Consider the following 17,022-nt stretch of genomic DNA (forward strand, 5'->3'; position numbering starts at 1 on the left):
GGGATTTCAATTCCCTGAACAACATACAAAATAAGAAGGCGTGATTAGATAAAGTACAACTCATTCCACCACATCGAGGCGCGCACACTGTCGGCTCCCGATACCGGGTTTCATTTTTTATTTTTTTGTTTCAGAAATGCAATATCCGGTTCAGTCAACAACACAGAGGGTTCCCAAGCAGCACAATGTACTGAAAGTCGAGTGCAGTAGGGGTGGACGGTATGTGTCTTATCAACGTCCTTTAGTTTTACCAGTCTGTTCAAGGCCTTCCACCTACCCGTCCACCCCTATTGCACTCGACTTTCAGTACATTGGGCTGCCTGGGTTGGCTCCATACTAAAATCATTGGATTGGGGAAAGTATCGCCATCCTTTCCTGCCTCGACCTTGGAGCAACAATGGCAGCCGCATCATACGCTACGGCCGCCATTGTTGTTCCAAGGTCGCGGCCACAAAGATAAGAGGATGGCGGTACTTTCCCCAATCCGTTGACTTCAATACATACGCCCAGGTCCTGCCTCTTACTAGATAACTTCCCACGTGATCTGAAGTTTTGCGCGCCCTATCACATTCGTATCTTGAAAACAAGGCATACAACCGCACCGTCCTGTATGTATGGCCAAGTGTCCCTGTGGGGTTATTATTCTTCACAGCCGCATATTCGCGTACTCTGACATTGATACAGCGCCAGGCCAGTGTGTCCTATATACCGTCTGTCCTATTTTTAGTTTCGTGTTAGCGCGAAGAAACTGTGGCTATGGGTGGCATAGAGACGTGGACAGATGGAGAGAGGGCTGCAATAAGGATGGGGAACAAGCGGGTGAGTATGCGTCTGGGCCGACTGTTTGACATATATCCTGCAAGTTAGCGGAATGCTGTAAACGACGTTTTTCTGGCAGTCCACAAACCAACTCTTGAGATCAATTTTGCAAGCCGGTTTTCTTCTTGGAAGGCGTCTCCAAGTGGATATCACATTAACTTTAGGATTTCGGATTCCTCGCGGACACCACCTTTAAAAGAGCCTCCGTATTTTGCTCAGAAGCTTCTTAATTTCCTTGGCGCTGCGAACACCCCTTGTACATTGAATTTTTCCCCGACTTTCTTTACGCCGTGCGGAATGCGATGGACACATGGTAACGCTCATCCCTTTTCCATGGAACGTGACCGGTCAACATCTTTAGACGTTAGTCTGGATACTTGAGTTTTAGAAATCTCATAGATGATGTGATCCGGGCACCCAGCGGAAGCCAATGGTACCGTCTAGTGTTTGTAGGCGCTGTATAATGTGGGCACACGACCTTCATATGGTGGCCAGCTGGCGGACAAACTCCATGATGCGAAAAGCCTGGGTCTGGGCAACAACCAGAGTGACAGGATATCTCAGGCCTCACATCATGGAGTTTGGACACATGATTTCCTTAGAGCAGAGCCATGCGTGCTTAGCAATGCCCCTTTCATGCAAGTTTAGTGTTACGTGAGTCGAAAGCAAGTAGGTATTTCTTGAACCGTAGGGCATACTCCTAACAAATATGATATTGACCTTTGCGTTTGTTTTAGATCCAAGTACCGTAAAACACCTTCCTTGGGCATCTCATGGGTGAATAGGAGTTCACACCCCTGTTGTCAGAAGGCTTGCAGAAAATGCTGCAGGATACAGAGATCATTCTCCCCCTGTGCCCTCGAGTGACCGCTTTCCTCGTAGACAACCAAAAAGGCATCGACATAACGCACGACATTCTTCGCTCCCAGGTTCGGAAGGGTCTCATTTAGACTGCCGTCTATGTATGGCAAGAATATGTCGCATAAATATGACGCACTGGAGCAACTGCCGACCGAAGAATATTCAACTTCTTTTTGTATCCGTCGTAGACAATGGTGGTATCTAGGTAGGCTCTCAGCACTTCGAAGAAACATTCTAAAGAAGTTTCACTTGCACTTTTAAAAAGTACGACCCCATTATCTTCAACACTGTTCCTCACTGCTCTGAAAAAGGGTGAGAATGAAAAGAAATTTTCATTGTCGATCGACATCAGCCGAACCTGCCCATACCGTCCCCATCAAGGTGCTGAACCAATTCTAGTGAGTTTCTTATTAGGAACGGATCATGTAAGTGGACTCGTGCAAAATGCCGACCTCTGCCACGTCATCTTTTTAGACGCTATGGCTCTGAAGGGTTGTTGTAATTTGTGTGCCCTAACTATAGATAAAAGACTCCTAAGTAACCTTTCGAGCTCTTGAGTATAGTACTCTTTAGCGCGAGAAGGTCCAGTTCCCGGCACACCTCTAGGATCTAGGACCCTGTACTTCGTACTTTGTAGTCTTGATAGGTCAACTTGAGTGAAATTCTTATTGATGACATCCATTTACAGTAACACATACCCTTCTTCTTCGTCAGAGTTGAGCAGTACGGGTTCTCTTTTTTCCAGAAAGTCCTCCACCTTCTTTAACCAATGATCCTTTTTTGCCAGGGGTTGGCCCTGAGCGACGTCCTGGTTCCTTCAGCAACAATTTTCGCATTTGTTCAAGTCCCCGCGTGGTTAGCTATCGACCTCACCAAGGTGACAGCATCTGGGTCGGATAATTTTTTTGCGGAAGCAATAGTTTGCGCCCAACTCCAGCACATTCCTGACTCCGGTCGGGACTGGAAGTTGTCCCGGTACTACTAAGCTCTATATCAGGGGTGCCAATCTCATTCGTGTCCGCGGTCCGCATTGAGCCATGGAGGAACTACGCGGGCCGCATGCCACGGGTTTGGGGCCGCCTGTTCCTGATATAGATGAAGCAACACAGAACTTACGATGACATAAAACGTATATATTTGTGTTGCTGAATCACGTGGTCAACAATACTTTTTGTTTGGTGAGGAAACTTGGCACCCCTTGTTTTTCACTATTGCGTCAACATCGGCGACACGCACGCGATGGGCACCCCTAGTCTCGGGGTTTTTACATTATGCATTATACATTGAGGTGTTCGTTTGTGAGTTGTGAGCGTAACTTTGACGTATTCCGATTCATCACAGCAGAAAACACCTGCTCGCGGACCTATGTTCATACAGCTGTCTTGCGACGTAAAGCCACGAATTATTATTATTAGACGTCTGTTGTACCTAACGTGGAGAGGTTTCCCTGCGACAACATACGTAATTTTCGGGCACTTTCGTCCAACGTAAGATGAAAACGAAGCCGCACAAACTTCAGCGAATTTGTTCTATATCGGTACGTCGCACTGCACGTCAATCAGTTCCATTTGTAAGCCACCAGGAACGTGTCCACAGCTGCAGAAAGCGGCGACCGAAAAAGCCCCGTTTCAAATATCCTGAAATGGAAGAATCTTTGCTTGGATTCACTCGGGAGATCATCAATCCTGTGACTGAACCGTTCCGTTCCTTATGGCATTGAAGGACACCAATATTACAAATTTTCCGTGTAGGGTTTGCTCAGAAAAGTTTGTAGGAATGTGCTATTAGTATCAATCAGGTAAAAATGAACCACGCAGGAGCAGGTTTAGTCATCAGCGAAGACAACGAAGGTAACACAGAGACCCAGACAGAGAACGTCGAAGTTTCAGCCTTTAACCGTACGCTTAAATGTTGATTACGATGAAAAGTTAAAAAGTTAAAAGTTCGACGTTCCCTGTCTCTCTCTGTGTTACTTTCGTCGTCTTTGCTGTTGTCATGTACCAGCCCGCTCCGTTCGTCTCTTATTTCGAGACATGGGCTGTTACAGGTCAATGGCAACACCTTTCTATCACAAACCAATGCAATATAAATTGCACGAGTACAGAACCCAGACAAACGCCCAGCACAACGAACGTGAGTATGCTTTTTCTGCACGCGCCCTGTACTAGGCGCAATAGAAGCACGGTCTCGGAAACATTGGAGGATCCCGTGCCTGGGCTTTGACTTGAATTTGCATGTATAAAGCCTTTCATGGAATTTCGTTAGAATGACACAATAAGAAAAAACTATCACAAAACAAACCTAGGTGATTACAATTGTATTATTTTATTTAGACAATAACTATCGGCCGATAGGGCCACAATAGGAATGGTTACACAGGCATCAAGAACTGAAGACGTTTGCACAAAAGACCAGGTCTACTGAAGATACAACGCTAAAGCTGACATAAAAGAATAAAAAATTAGAAGAGCTAATAAAACTCAAAGGCAATTGGTTCCACTCACGAATAGTGCGAGGGAAGAACGACAACTTGATGCCATCTGTGTAAAATCTGAATTCAGTGAAAAGTCTGTCATGGGTAGATCGCAATGCACGATTTGAGTAAGGTATCAGATTCTTCGATTTATCTATATGAAATAAGCCTTTATCAATAGAATATAAATTTTTTTATCGATTCATGTCAAATATCTTACCCACGATAGAAAAACCCGCCAAGGAGCATAGAGAAGAAACAGACACAGTTTTGAACTATACTCATTATAAATAAAACAAAGAGCCTTATTTTGCAACACTTCCAACTTCGGCATGGCAGATTTTGTATACGGATGACACACAGGGCTTGCATACCCGATGACAGGTAGAATTAGAGTTTTGTATGCAATTATTTTAGTGTCTGATGTAGCATATCTTAAGGACCGTTTAAAATACCACAACTATTTCACTGTTTTTTAACAACCTCCTGCACATGCATTTTGTACGACAAATTTGAATCAATATACACTCCAAGATACTTATAACTGCCAACACGGTCTAACAGAACCCCACTTATGAAATAATCAAACAATGATTTTTTTCTTCTTGCAGCTAACACTCATAGCTACACTTTTAACAACATTGAACGATATCTGCCATTGTTCACACTAGTTTGCTATTCCTGTAAGGCACTTATTTAGTTTGATTTGATCGTCGACTGAATTAACTTCAGTATATATAACAGTGTCGTCAGCATAAAGCCTAATATGTTCCCCATCATTACAGAGGTCTCATTAACATACAGTGGTGTCATTAACATACAAAAGAAACAACAATATACCTAAGACAAAGCCCTGAGGAATTCCAGAGTAATGTTTGGGATGACCCTTCTGATAGCTGCACGTACTGCGGCCAGTCAATTATCCTTCAAGCAATATTAAAATTTTTACATCGAAGAGGTGCCTTATTTTATGTAGCAACTTTTGATGAGGGAGATAATTCTGGAAATTACCGATACACTTTTATGGGGGTGGTTATCGTTTATCGAAAGAAAGGAAAAAAAAACAAGAAAGAGAGTGCGGTCTGCTTGCCGAGACGGGCGGGAAGTTGCCAGAGAGAGACACATTTGCCACATTTATGGGGATATAATCTAAAATACCCGGACTGCAGGGAAGGAATGCCCAGTTCCTTTAAGTGCGATTTTTCTTCTACCACCTTTTATCCCTTCATCAGTACGTTGCTTTTTTTAGCTAATCGCAGTTTTACCAGCTGGCGTACCAGTTTTACCACCTTACGACCAGCTGGCGTGGCGTAGCGGTTATAGGGTGATCGTCTTCCACGCCGTAAGTGGGAGGTGAGGGGGGTTCGAATCCCCGCACCGGCTCTGCTCTCTGAGGCTTTACCTGGGGTTTCCGGCAGTCTTTCCAGGCGAATGTGAGCATAGTTCCTCTTCAAGTCGGGCCAGGACGCATACTAACTCCCCTGTCCCCCGTTCCTTCCTGTTGTCCTCTGTCCACCTCCGTACGTCGTTCAGCAACAGTTGTTTCTCGGCGCTAACACCGAAGGCGTAAAAAAATGCTTTCCTCAGAGAAGGTATCACCTGAGTGATTTCAGCAGCGTCTCTGGTGGCGTGACTACAGCGTCAGACGACAAAGCCACATGCTAGAAGACTTTTGAGCAAATGGTTTTATCCTTGATTTTGTGCCTAACAATGTTATAACGTTACTATACTACACGCACTGCAGTACAGTGCTATGCAGTAATTTGGCACGCAGGAAGCTCGGAGTTACTGACAGTGACATCGCGGCAGCGAAAGCGCTGGTTGCAATATTCAATTATACATAATTGGATGCGTATTTAATTGAAATATGTGACACGGTGACTTTGACATAAGAAAGCGTTTGTTTACCTTTGGGGTGCGGGCTATCGCTTTGAGATGAAGCGTAATGGTTGACTCACGTAAAATGTGGCACATATTGTAAGTTATGCGAAGTACGAGTTATTTATGCTTATAATGCTAAACATATTACATGGGCAAGAACCCCCCGGCGATGAAAAATATTGACACCTAATGTCACAATGGAAATTGCGACAATAAAGTTGGCCGCGTTACCCGAAATCATTCTCATGCAAGCGAAATGATTAACACGACGATTCACAGGGACCCACAATTTCTTTGCATTTCACAGGAGAGAACCAAGCATGCTGAAGTGAGTGTTGTAACGTCCCTTGATGCAATCTGTCTATATTCTTGATCTTTTCGTTATGAGGTGAAGAAATTGCTTAGGACCGAAACGGTTCACCTATTGGCTTGGTTGTGTCCTGTTTACCCAGGTGAACAGTGAGCTAAAACCCTATGTCGATGAATGGTGAATACACGCTCAGCTCTTTCTAGCTCTTAATATACATGCTGCATGCATGATGAAAGAGGTTTGCCGTTATTGTGAATCATCTCTTAAGGCTCATTCACACATGCGTTTTCAGAGGCAGCGACGCGCCCTCTGAGACGCGAGCCGGCGGACGCGAGGCGTTTCCAGACGGTTTTCCAGAATCGCGTCGCGCAGCATCTTTGCAGCGCTGTCCCACAATTGCTTTTTCATCCAGCCAATCGGATCGCTCGAAGGGGTGGAAGTGGATCCCTTCTTAAAATCGCTAAAACCAGTGCTAAAAACACCAAGAACGAAACAGGACGGACGCACTGCACTTTCAACTCCCTTTTAGCGCCGGCGGGCCTCCCGATACCGTGTCGAGATCTTTTGTCCTTTGTGTGTGTGGCGTTTGGTGCTACCGTGGGACTTAATTCACATTGTCACCAATAGTTCTTTGTGGTCTGAGCTGTCAACGACGAGCTGCGAATGTGCGCAAACCACGGTATCGACGAAAATAAATACGACTTGTGTGTGACCGTGTGTTGGTCGTCGGTAGGTATAAACATGTGTCTCGCTTCTTCTACCGCTCCTTCTTTGGATCTGTGTTTATTGTGTCTCGTCTGTCGTTCCAACAATTGATGATTCCAGCAGAAATGCTACACAATAATGGTAAAATAGATAACACGCTTCACAATGTAAATTTGAAGGAAGAGCGCTGGAAGTGTCGGTACGATCTTGACGTAGCAACAACAACGAAGCGCGTTTGCAGGCTGGCGGCTCGGCCGTGCTTGACAGCCCCTCTCGCCTGCGCCGCGAACGCTGAGGCGGCGCCGTTCTTTGAATCGCATGTGTGAATGAGCTTTTAGCGTGAGTCGCACTACAGATCACAACTGTATGCGCTTTTTGATCACAGCCTGTGTTATTGTGTGAAAAGCACTGCAACGATCATAGTTTTCATGTACACTACACTGCACATTTTTGTATTCTCCGCACTACAAGTGTTTTCTGCTGTGTCTCTGCAGGCAAATAGCGAGAAGCCCCGGTCCAACTCGCCATGTACACAGCCGTCCACAAATGTTGTTCTCGCCTACCGACATCGAGCGAAGCAGATCGACCAAGTGAGCAGGGTTGGATTTCCCATCGGCTTCTTTCTCTTCAACGCCATGTACTGGCCTTTCTACATGCTCTAAGACTCCTTGGCGTCGAACGAGCCTCGCAAGACATCACATATGTATCATCGCAGACATTCTTGCCATTTTACAACCTCCTTGAGGGGCTACTGGTGAATGCTTGCAGTACTGTCACACATACAGACTCATTCTATAAGGGTAAATTGCGGGCTCACACGGCATGGTACGTAGCAGGGATATTACCAGGATTTTTGTCTCGAGGGGAGGGGGGGGGGAGTCCTGTAGGGTGTCTGCGACACCCATAATTGCCGCTTATCTGACTTTTTTCTGCCTTCCCGGCATACAGTTCGGGATAGGGGTGGCATATTCGGGGAGTCTTAGGGATATGTGTGTGTGGGAGCGGGGGGGGGGGGGGTGCTCGGAAAATCTCTGGTACGTAGGATTCACGTGCCATGGAGTACGTAGGAATAATTCCCCAATTAATCCATAAAGTGCTTTTATGCTATAATTTAATCCGTCATGTTCTTATTGTTCATGTGCATCTCCAAAACCACATAGCAAAATTTCAACACGAAGGGCACCCTGGGGAAAAAGATCAACGACATGCAGCTGTAGGGAAGGTTTGCCGTGTTCTATATGAAACTTTATCAAATTAAAATTGAAAGAAATTTAATTTCTTGAATTGAACTCCGAAATTCCGAAGTCAGTGTAACGTCCTTTTATTTTTATTGTTCAGAAACACAACCTCATGTCGAATTTACCCCATTACATTACGAAATGCATTCCCAACTACAAGGATAATAGCTGAAAAAAAAATGTCAACGCTGTCTTTGTTCACATAAATGCAATTGATTGCATATTTTTCTCCGTGGCGTGCTTTTCTATTTTCATATTTCTGACATGGTTACATGTGTGGTTACTTAACCACCCTGTAGATGAACCCAACAAATCGATACTGATAGGCAACCGTCCACAATTCGATGCTTCTCGAACCAATCAAGGATCTTTAGGTTCACATGTAGTCTAATTATGGCGAGCTATAGTTTAATTGCAATCAATCCGGTTCTCACTGAAAACACTTAGTTTAAGTGCTGTTAAAGGGCTGTTTTCGCACAAAAAAGTTGAGGTCATTTTCACGCATTCGTTCACAAAAGCTGAAATTTACCATAATAAGCCTCAACGTACGTATTTTCATACCTTTTCCCCAGGAGATCATAGCGACACAACATGTGCGTCTTTGGTATATCGCATAACAAGAAGCACTGATGCCCCCCCCTCAATACTTTTGTTTGTTTGTTTTGGTGCGGCGTGTTCTGCAAGAATCAAAATCAGCTCCTGTAAAAGAATGACAAGCGTAGGTAACCTGCGCGAGGCCTCTACTCCGCACACATTTCAAAAGACCTCTACTCTTTGAAAAGGTGCCTAAGAGAATGAGGGAAGGATGAGTGTACGTCACCTCTCCCCCTGCCACACTCCAATAAAAGGAGGAGTAATTTTACTCCTTTTCGGGACTAAATGCACTCTGTGTGGGTGGAAAATTGCTAAGTTGACTGAGTTATGCAGGCTTACGCCATCAAATTGACCAAGAGCACGTATTTACGTAGACTGTTGCATTCGTAGGACCATTTACGAAGTTCAGTTACAATTTGCAGTCCTGTGGAGTAAGTGTCTGGGTTAGGGGACTAGAATAGCGAGTAGTTGCTTTCTAGGGGACTAGAAGCTGCATTTACTCCCCATTTTACTCCTTTTTTTCTTAGAGTGCAGGGGCGATCATGTGACTGGTGCGCAGGTCAGCACAGCACAGCAGAAGCGGGTATGCGAGCGTGATCTGACGAGGAAGAAACAAACAGGAAAGGCAGGGGGAGCTGTCGACGTCACGCGAGAGGATCAGGTCGTCCTTCCGAGGCTGCCTGCTCCGAGTGTTCTTGTACATGTGCTTGCGCGGTGACTAATACACCGCACAGCGAAAATAAGTTGCAGTGTATGTTCTGATGGACAGCTTGACGAATGAAACAGGATTTGGAGCCACGTTAAATGTCACCCGGTTGCTCTTTTAGCCAATCTTCTTAACACACGGTCCTCTCAAAATGATGTAAGTATCCCTCACTAAGGAGGGTCTCAAGTTGTGGACGATTCATTACGTTATGCAACGTGTTGTATAATGCCAAGACTGCGCGCTCGGATACAGAGTAAAAAAACTGTTTAAAAAAAAACAGCTGTATGTTGTACATTTTCCAGCTGTCGCGTATTGCACAACGCGTGCTTTATATGCGATGCGTCAATCAACGTTCGTTCACTCGATTCGGCCGTAGTTGCATTTATTAAGATGGGAGTGGAAACCCTCCATATTGACGCTAGGTGCCACGCTGGAAGGTACTCTATTATGTTGCTGTTGAGTATGCTCGCAGACAGGACATCCTCATCTGAGTCATCTCTCTACCTTCTCATAGGGACCAATGCATCATGAGAGATGGAATGGTCGCTCGGTGCGCACACATCAATGAAGAGATATACATTGATGATGCCTAATATTTATTTATTTATTATACCCTCAATGCCTCAGAGGCGTTACAGAGGGGAGTGGATACAAGAAAATAGAAAAGAAAGGAAAAATCACGAAAGGCACTTATGATACAGAACCTTACATGAATCAAAATATAGCGCTTAAATAAATCACTAACATAACATAACATAAATCACTAACGCTTGTTAATGGTGAGTGAGGAGATGGTCATATGCAGCTTCGATGAACCTATTAGTATCAGCAATGAACATAATACAGGCCGGAAGGTGATTCCATTCTACCGATATACGAGGTACAAATGATGAGTAGAACGCCAAGCTGTTACAGTTGTAAATGCCGACTATATGTTTGATATTTAATGCGTGATGGTAAATACGATTGAGGCAATAATAGAAATGACTTTAAATGAAATGAATGAACTGCGAGACGTGCTACTTTCCGCCGGAAATAGGGTGATGCTAATTTAAAATTCGGGTTTCATTTCGGTGACGCTCGCTGGGCGGTTGTAATTACCAAAAATGATACGTGTGGGGTCTATTTTGAACACTTTTTAAATTTTGTTTTAGTGACTTCACTGTGGGATGCAAGACCGCTGCTGCATATTCCAGTTTAATCCGGACGAGCGTTTTATATAAAGTAAGATGTTTTAATGATGCAACGGCAGTATACTTCGGTATGGCTTGAAACAACAGACACGAATTATTATTCATTTGGTTCAAGGCAGTAAGAAATCAACCAATGGCAGAACATGAAAGAAGAAAGAGAAAGAGAACATCTCTCCAGTCACGTGCGGTTTTCATAGGAAAGGAGAAAAGAAAAGACTCGGGAAAAAGTTTAGTATTACAGATAAATGGTTTTATTTTTATTTTTATTTTTTCGGATCATAGGAGCAACATATCGGAGCAACATAGGTATAATGGATTGATGATTGATGGGTTGTGGAAGATCTTCTGAAACAGCCAAAGAAGACAGAACTTCGGCGATCGGAAAGACTAGGAAGGCTTAGAGAAGACACTAAGGCGGAGATGCTGGAGTTTGGTAACGGTAGTCGGAAAGAATGAATCACACAGCGCTGTTTTGGACAGATTCGTCGTAATTGGATTAACGCGTCTGCTGTAGATCCAACAAAGAAAAAGCTTATTCAGGTTTGGGGCATATTAGGGTGGCGTAGACTAATAGCCCTGCCACGCGGACACAAAGGACAGTAAGGTGACAGTTTTTCGATATAGTACATACCATCCATTATGAAATAAAGCAAATTCTCTTATTTTGTGGGTTATTATGAGTATTTTGAATATCTTAGAACACGTTTACGCCCTTCAAGTATCGCATCTCTTGCGCGGCTATAGTGGGAAACCCGCATCGACATCATTGCGTTTAATGTCGTTCCTATCTGACGTGTTGCATGACTATCGTTAGAAATGAAATTAGGTGCCCGACTGACATTACACGCTAATGTCATCTTTTCTGCCCGTGTTGCACAGGTAATAACGGGGCAGAAAGTTTAAGAGTTACGTCTGATCAAGGCTAAACAGGAGTTTGCATTTTGAGCAACACATTTACTCCAAGTGAGATATGAGGAAGGATTTAGATTTAGTCCAAGATATTTAGACGAAAGGGACAACTGCTAACTATTAGTGACAGCCCTGGTAGATGACGAAAGATAGGTGCGTAAAAGGCCGTAATGACATTTGCGAATAGTTAGAGGAAGTAGCCAGGTTGAGCATATACGAAGAAATGCTATCGAGATCTCGACCGAGAGTAAGTTATTTGACTGGAGAAGCGTGTTGGAGTGGAGGACGGTGCTCAAGAATCTTCCAAATAATACTGCTGATAGGAAGAGGCCAGTAATTTAACGCTGACTGCCTATTCGGTGCGGGATCGACCTATAGGGGGCGACACACCTTTCTAGTGTGGATAACACGCGGGCCGATGTTCGGAGTTGGTGGTTCTTTTCCGTAATTATTGTGTATATTCACTGGTAGGTCAGTTGTGCCGCGTTGGTACGATACTGTTCAGTTCCCCAATGCTCCGCATACTGCACTGAACGCGGAATAAACCAGTAAAGGCAGACGACGCGTCCACACTACGGTAGTTCTCCATCTTCCGCAGCGCGCCGACACCGTTTGATCTCGGAGCGAATACCCCCTTTCCTGTAACGAGAAATGGGCTTTATCGTTCGCCAGACATGGGCCTGTTTAACGGAACATAAAAATAAGAGAAAAAGCTAACGAGGAAATTTCTAGGGATTGTGGCCTCGATCGTATGTTTGAAAAAAGAGAGAAAAAAATGCACGTCGAGAGAGATACAGAATGCACATATAGAGCCAGGGTCGACCATAAGCAAACAATTGTGTTTAACTTCTATATTTTGCCACCGTTTCTGCTCAACATTGGAAGATGCACTTACATTTTTGACATCCTGACTCCTGATTAAGTCTACGAGCCTCCCTGTTAATCCTGCGTCTCACACGGCTCGAATGAAAACATGCAATTTCTTCAACTTCTTTCATCGCTGTGGGACCAATTATCCGTTTCAGAAACTTAATGCATGGTTCTTAGTTCTCAGGCATTATTTCGCATGTTTTATTCCATAGATGAGGCTTCACACAGCCGAGCAGCCATGTCCTTTAGCTGTTCCGTTCTTCGCAAGTCTTTCTGTTCGAAACACTTTAAAGAAAGAGTGAAAAGCCTTTTCGTCATCACCACCTCGAAGCCATTTCCGCTGAATCAGGTAACTTCTAAGATATGCATTTGATATGATTTCCTCCGAACTCGACACTATCAGCGATATATCTAATTATGAGACAACGTAGCCGTGACACCGCTCTCGCAGGGCCGACATCGCTGCTGGCGACACTCGACAGTCTCGGGTGGCTATGACATAATTCCAAGAGCAGAAAGGGCATGCCTGCTTTGTACTCTTCTCTATGAAGACGCACTCGCTACCTCCACGTTAGATGTCTTAATTGTTTACAGTTCTATTGCTGCAAAAAAATAAGTTCATAAATAAATAAGAACGTTGTCTCTGTTTGTCTTCGATAGCATAGTATTTGGGTAGTGGGTTGGTATTTAACTGCTTCTATGCGAAGTTTGAACGGCCGAATTGTCGAGTGTTCGAACTGTCGTCGCACGAACCTGACCTACACAAAAATACACACAAAGGAATATATTTGCATGCACAGGACACTTATATCCTCTCTGCATTTCAACAAATCATTTTTTTTTACTGAGGTAGCTCCTTGGCTCTACCCATGTCTGGCCCACCTAATTTAAGTACCATTTGGATGCAGGTACAAGGCAGTACCATGTTGTCGTTCCCCGAACTCCGACATCGAGCAACAGCGACATTTATTGTGCCTTTCGCGGCTGCGTCGAAGCGTTTTTGAACAGTAACACTGTGCTCAATACCTTGTCATTTCTTTCAAACGTGCTTGGGGTCTGTGTTAGAAATTCACATTTTCGACTCACTAACTACTCACTAACAATGCTGTTTGTACGAATGTCACGAATTCCGTACCGCCGTTTGCGTGCGTGGCCTGGATATTCTCTTACATGTGTCTTTAAATATAATCATATATTATCTCTAATAACAAGACTGTATGTGTGCACGAGAAAGAGCATCAGCTGGGTTATGACGAATGGTCGGAGAAACCTACTCAGGTAGGCTTAGAAAAGAACATGATGTATGTAATACATTAAAGTCTTACCCGTATTTTCGTCTTCAGTTTGTGTTTGGGTTCTACTATGTCACTGCACTGGTTTGTGCAAACATATGTCTTGATCGGTCAAGTGTTATTGCCGTCTTGGGCATCCTTTTTTTTTTTTTTTTTTGACCAGGAATTGAAAGTGTCCTCAAAGGTGGTAGTGTGTGGCAATATAATTCATCAATTAAGTGCTACTTCCTGCGCCACCCATGCGAATGTGTTACGCGGTTGGAGTTGTTGTAGGTCCCAATAATTCAGCGGTCGAAAGTTGTTTACATTAGTTGTTTAAGTTGAAAGTTGTTTAATTGTTCACTGTTTACCACTCTCTTTGCAGAGAAAGAGGTCCCTTTGAAAGGGGTGCTCGTACGTGCCGTTGTTCATACCTGTTTTCGGGACGCATGTGGCGTTGTCCGTGCCCACTCGAAGCGTAGTAATGAGATTTTTTTTCTTTTGTGTCACCATGTTCAGATGATAAAACCACCACGGTTCATGTAATTCATAGAACTCGATAAAGACTTGTTAGAATATGCAATGATGTGCGTTGTTTTACTGCGCGCGCTTCCACTGATCAACGGTATACCCTCGTTGGTTGCGAGTGCGGCGGTACGGTTCTGGCGCTTCCTGAACCAGACTTGCGTCGTATAGTCGTATAAGATAATCATACGATATAAGAGACATAATCATATAAGGTAAAGGACCTGACAAACCCAAATCAAGCATGACACCTGTTGAGGACGTTGCTTGAAGCCTGTGTTCAGTTAAGAGTGAATTGCCCGGGAACGACGCGTATATGGACAGTCTTGCAACACGGTAAGTCCATTTGTTGATTGTAATCCTTACTCAGGTGTTGAATTACAAAATTGGCATCACAAGCAGAGCCAGATTAATGCCGTATGAATGAGCTGTTCCCATTGCACCGCTGCATGTCTTCTGCGGGCTAGAGACCACCCAAAGCCAAAAACGAATAACTGAATAACGCAATTGTTTGCGCGAATTACTGCAGTCCATGCTTCAAATCAATGATCTACAAACCATTTTGGACTTCATCTTGTGGGACAGAACCAATATGTGCATTCGACTCTTTTTTACATTTTACTTTTTTTTTAGTTCCTCTCTGTCTTCGTTCTTTTCGTCAGTTAGTCCATGAATTTTCTGCTTCGTGGTGCTAACACGTGGATAACGTAGATGTGCACACATAATTGATACCCCATATACATCGAGTCAAAGCGTTGAGTATGCGGTTATTCTGTGGAAAAATGCAAAACATTGATATATATCCAGGAACGTGAAACGTGATCACATCGTCAGCCGAGTGTCATCGAGTTAAAGTGAGCATTACATTGCTACTTGTAGAGAAATGCGAACATAAACGTTGCACTGCTGCAAATGTTTCTTTTCGTACAGCACCAATTTGCGCATTGTCGATCAGATATATTATTTGCCACCTTGAATTGAATATTTACCTAACCCACTACAAAGTTACATCTGATAATCAATTTCAGCGCCCAAATAAGCAAAGGGCGAACGATAAATTGTGCTCTTCACCCTAGCAAACAAAATATTTTTTACGCCTTCACAAAATGTGCAATCTGCACAACAATGGCCGTTCTGTGTGCCATTCAATCAAAAGAAGAAACTCGAACGAGTCTTTTGAGCATGGCTTTTGAGAACTGTCGAACCTTACATGTTCCGTCCAGCCAATGCATTATGGTAGATATTATCGCTAAATATATTGTTCGACACTCGCCTGAACACATTCAGAAGGTGGCTTTGTTGCCGCTTCAAAGCTTAGTTCCGCAATGGGAAGAATCGACTTTCTTTGTGTGCCTCGTGAGGGATATGCTGGAGCCGCAAATTATAATGCAGATTGCCAGGAAAAACTGGTGAATGCGTACCACGCATATTGATGACAAGAACCACATATGCGAGAACACAATCAAAATGGGAGACCAAAGCAGCAGCAACCCATTGTTACGGCGAAGAGAATGCAAACGTTCAAGGTGGCCTTGTTGGCTTACATCAGTTTGAGCAGGACGACAGAAAAGTTAAATATTTGTGTTCGCATTCGGAACAAGCACCCACTATGCATGTTCATGGTGCATGCTGGAAGGAAATAATGGCTAAAAATTACACAGAGCTGTTCAGAAGCACGTACGAGGATCATCCAAATATTTACGGGAATTTGACTATTTTGTGCTGCCATAACAAAATTTCCTGCGTAATGCAGGTTATAACGTGTCTCACTGTGTCTGCACTTACACACTGTATAGCAAACCTCATCACTCAGTCGCTGCCAAGATACACGAGGGGAAAGTTTCAACATGCTTCGCAGTGGTGCAAGGAATTCTCAAATGTCCCTCGAATGAAGCGGTCAAGCATTGTATAATTTTACTTTAAGTATACCTCGGGGTAGTTGGGTAGTTAAGTAGACCTTAGTTCTGAAGTATGAAGGAAAGTGCCTCAGGACAAGAGCCGCGGATATTTCGAACAGAGGCTGTTCTTCTTCTGGGCTCTCGTCCTCGTCTCGTCCTGAGGTACTTCCCTTCATACTTCCTTGCCGGTTCACTGGATATCTACCGGTCTCAGTTCTGAAGTGTTTGTTACAGTCGAAAGTGTAACGTCAGACCATTTGCAAAGGTTCCAAGGAGCAGCGGGCATGCCGGGAAATGCTGTGCAAAACGACAGCGACGGTCCATACACCAGTAGGACGACGACGACGATCGTCGTCGTCGTCCTACTGGTGTATGCACCGTCGCTGTCGTTTTCCACAGCATTTCCCGGCAAGGAAGTATGAAGGGAAGTACCTCAGGACTATACGAGGATGAGAGCCCAGAAGAAGAACAGCCTCTGTTCGAAATATCCGCGGCTCTTGTAGGTAGACAGCACATGGAAATTGATCTTCACGCTCGTCGGCAAAGAAGCGTTACTGATGACGAGTCATCGAAGCTATATGCACAACCTGTTCACAAGTTGTGCATAACAGGTTTCGATCTTGTTCTGAGTAATGTTTAGAAAAAGGTCCTTTTGTAATTGAATCATGTCAGAATTAAGCTACGCAATGAGGAAGGTTTTCACGTAAAAGGCTTCTTCACCCACATAGTTTTAAGGTTCAGTGTTTGTTTTCAGAACAACAACAACACC

At 44.0% G+C, this 17,022-nt stretch overlaps 1 protein-coding gene across 4 annotated transcripts in view; it reads left to right on the forward strand.

The window, feature by feature from the left end:
* Nucleotides 1-14,362, forward strand: part of LOC135385982 (glutamate-gated chloride channel-like) — a 310,653-nt gene extending 296,291 nt beyond the window's left edge. For 2 of the 4 annotated variants that reach the window (XM_064615651.1, XM_064615648.1), the window contains exon 8: nucleotides 7,544-7,788. In XM_064615651.1, coding sequence (XP_064471721.1) covers nucleotides 7,544-7,711 — 168 coding nt within the window. In that variant the 3' untranslated portion in view covers nucleotides 7,712-7,788. Of the gene's footprint in view, nucleotides 1-7,543; nucleotides 7,789-9,408 lie in introns of those variants that run through there. The other 2 variants (XM_064615649.1, XM_064615650.1) reach the window with 2 other exon arrangements.
* The last annotated feature ends 2,660 nt before the right edge of the window (nucleotides 14,363-17,022 follow it).

This window comes from Ornithodoros turicata, chromosome 2 (genome assembly GCF_037126465.1).
Source record: "Ornithodoros turicata isolate Travis chromosome 2, ASM3712646v1, whole genome shotgun sequence".
In the NCBI taxonomy this organism is placed as follows: Eukaryota; Metazoa; Arthropoda; class Arachnida; order Ixodida; family Argasidae; genus Ornithodoros; species Ornithodoros turicata.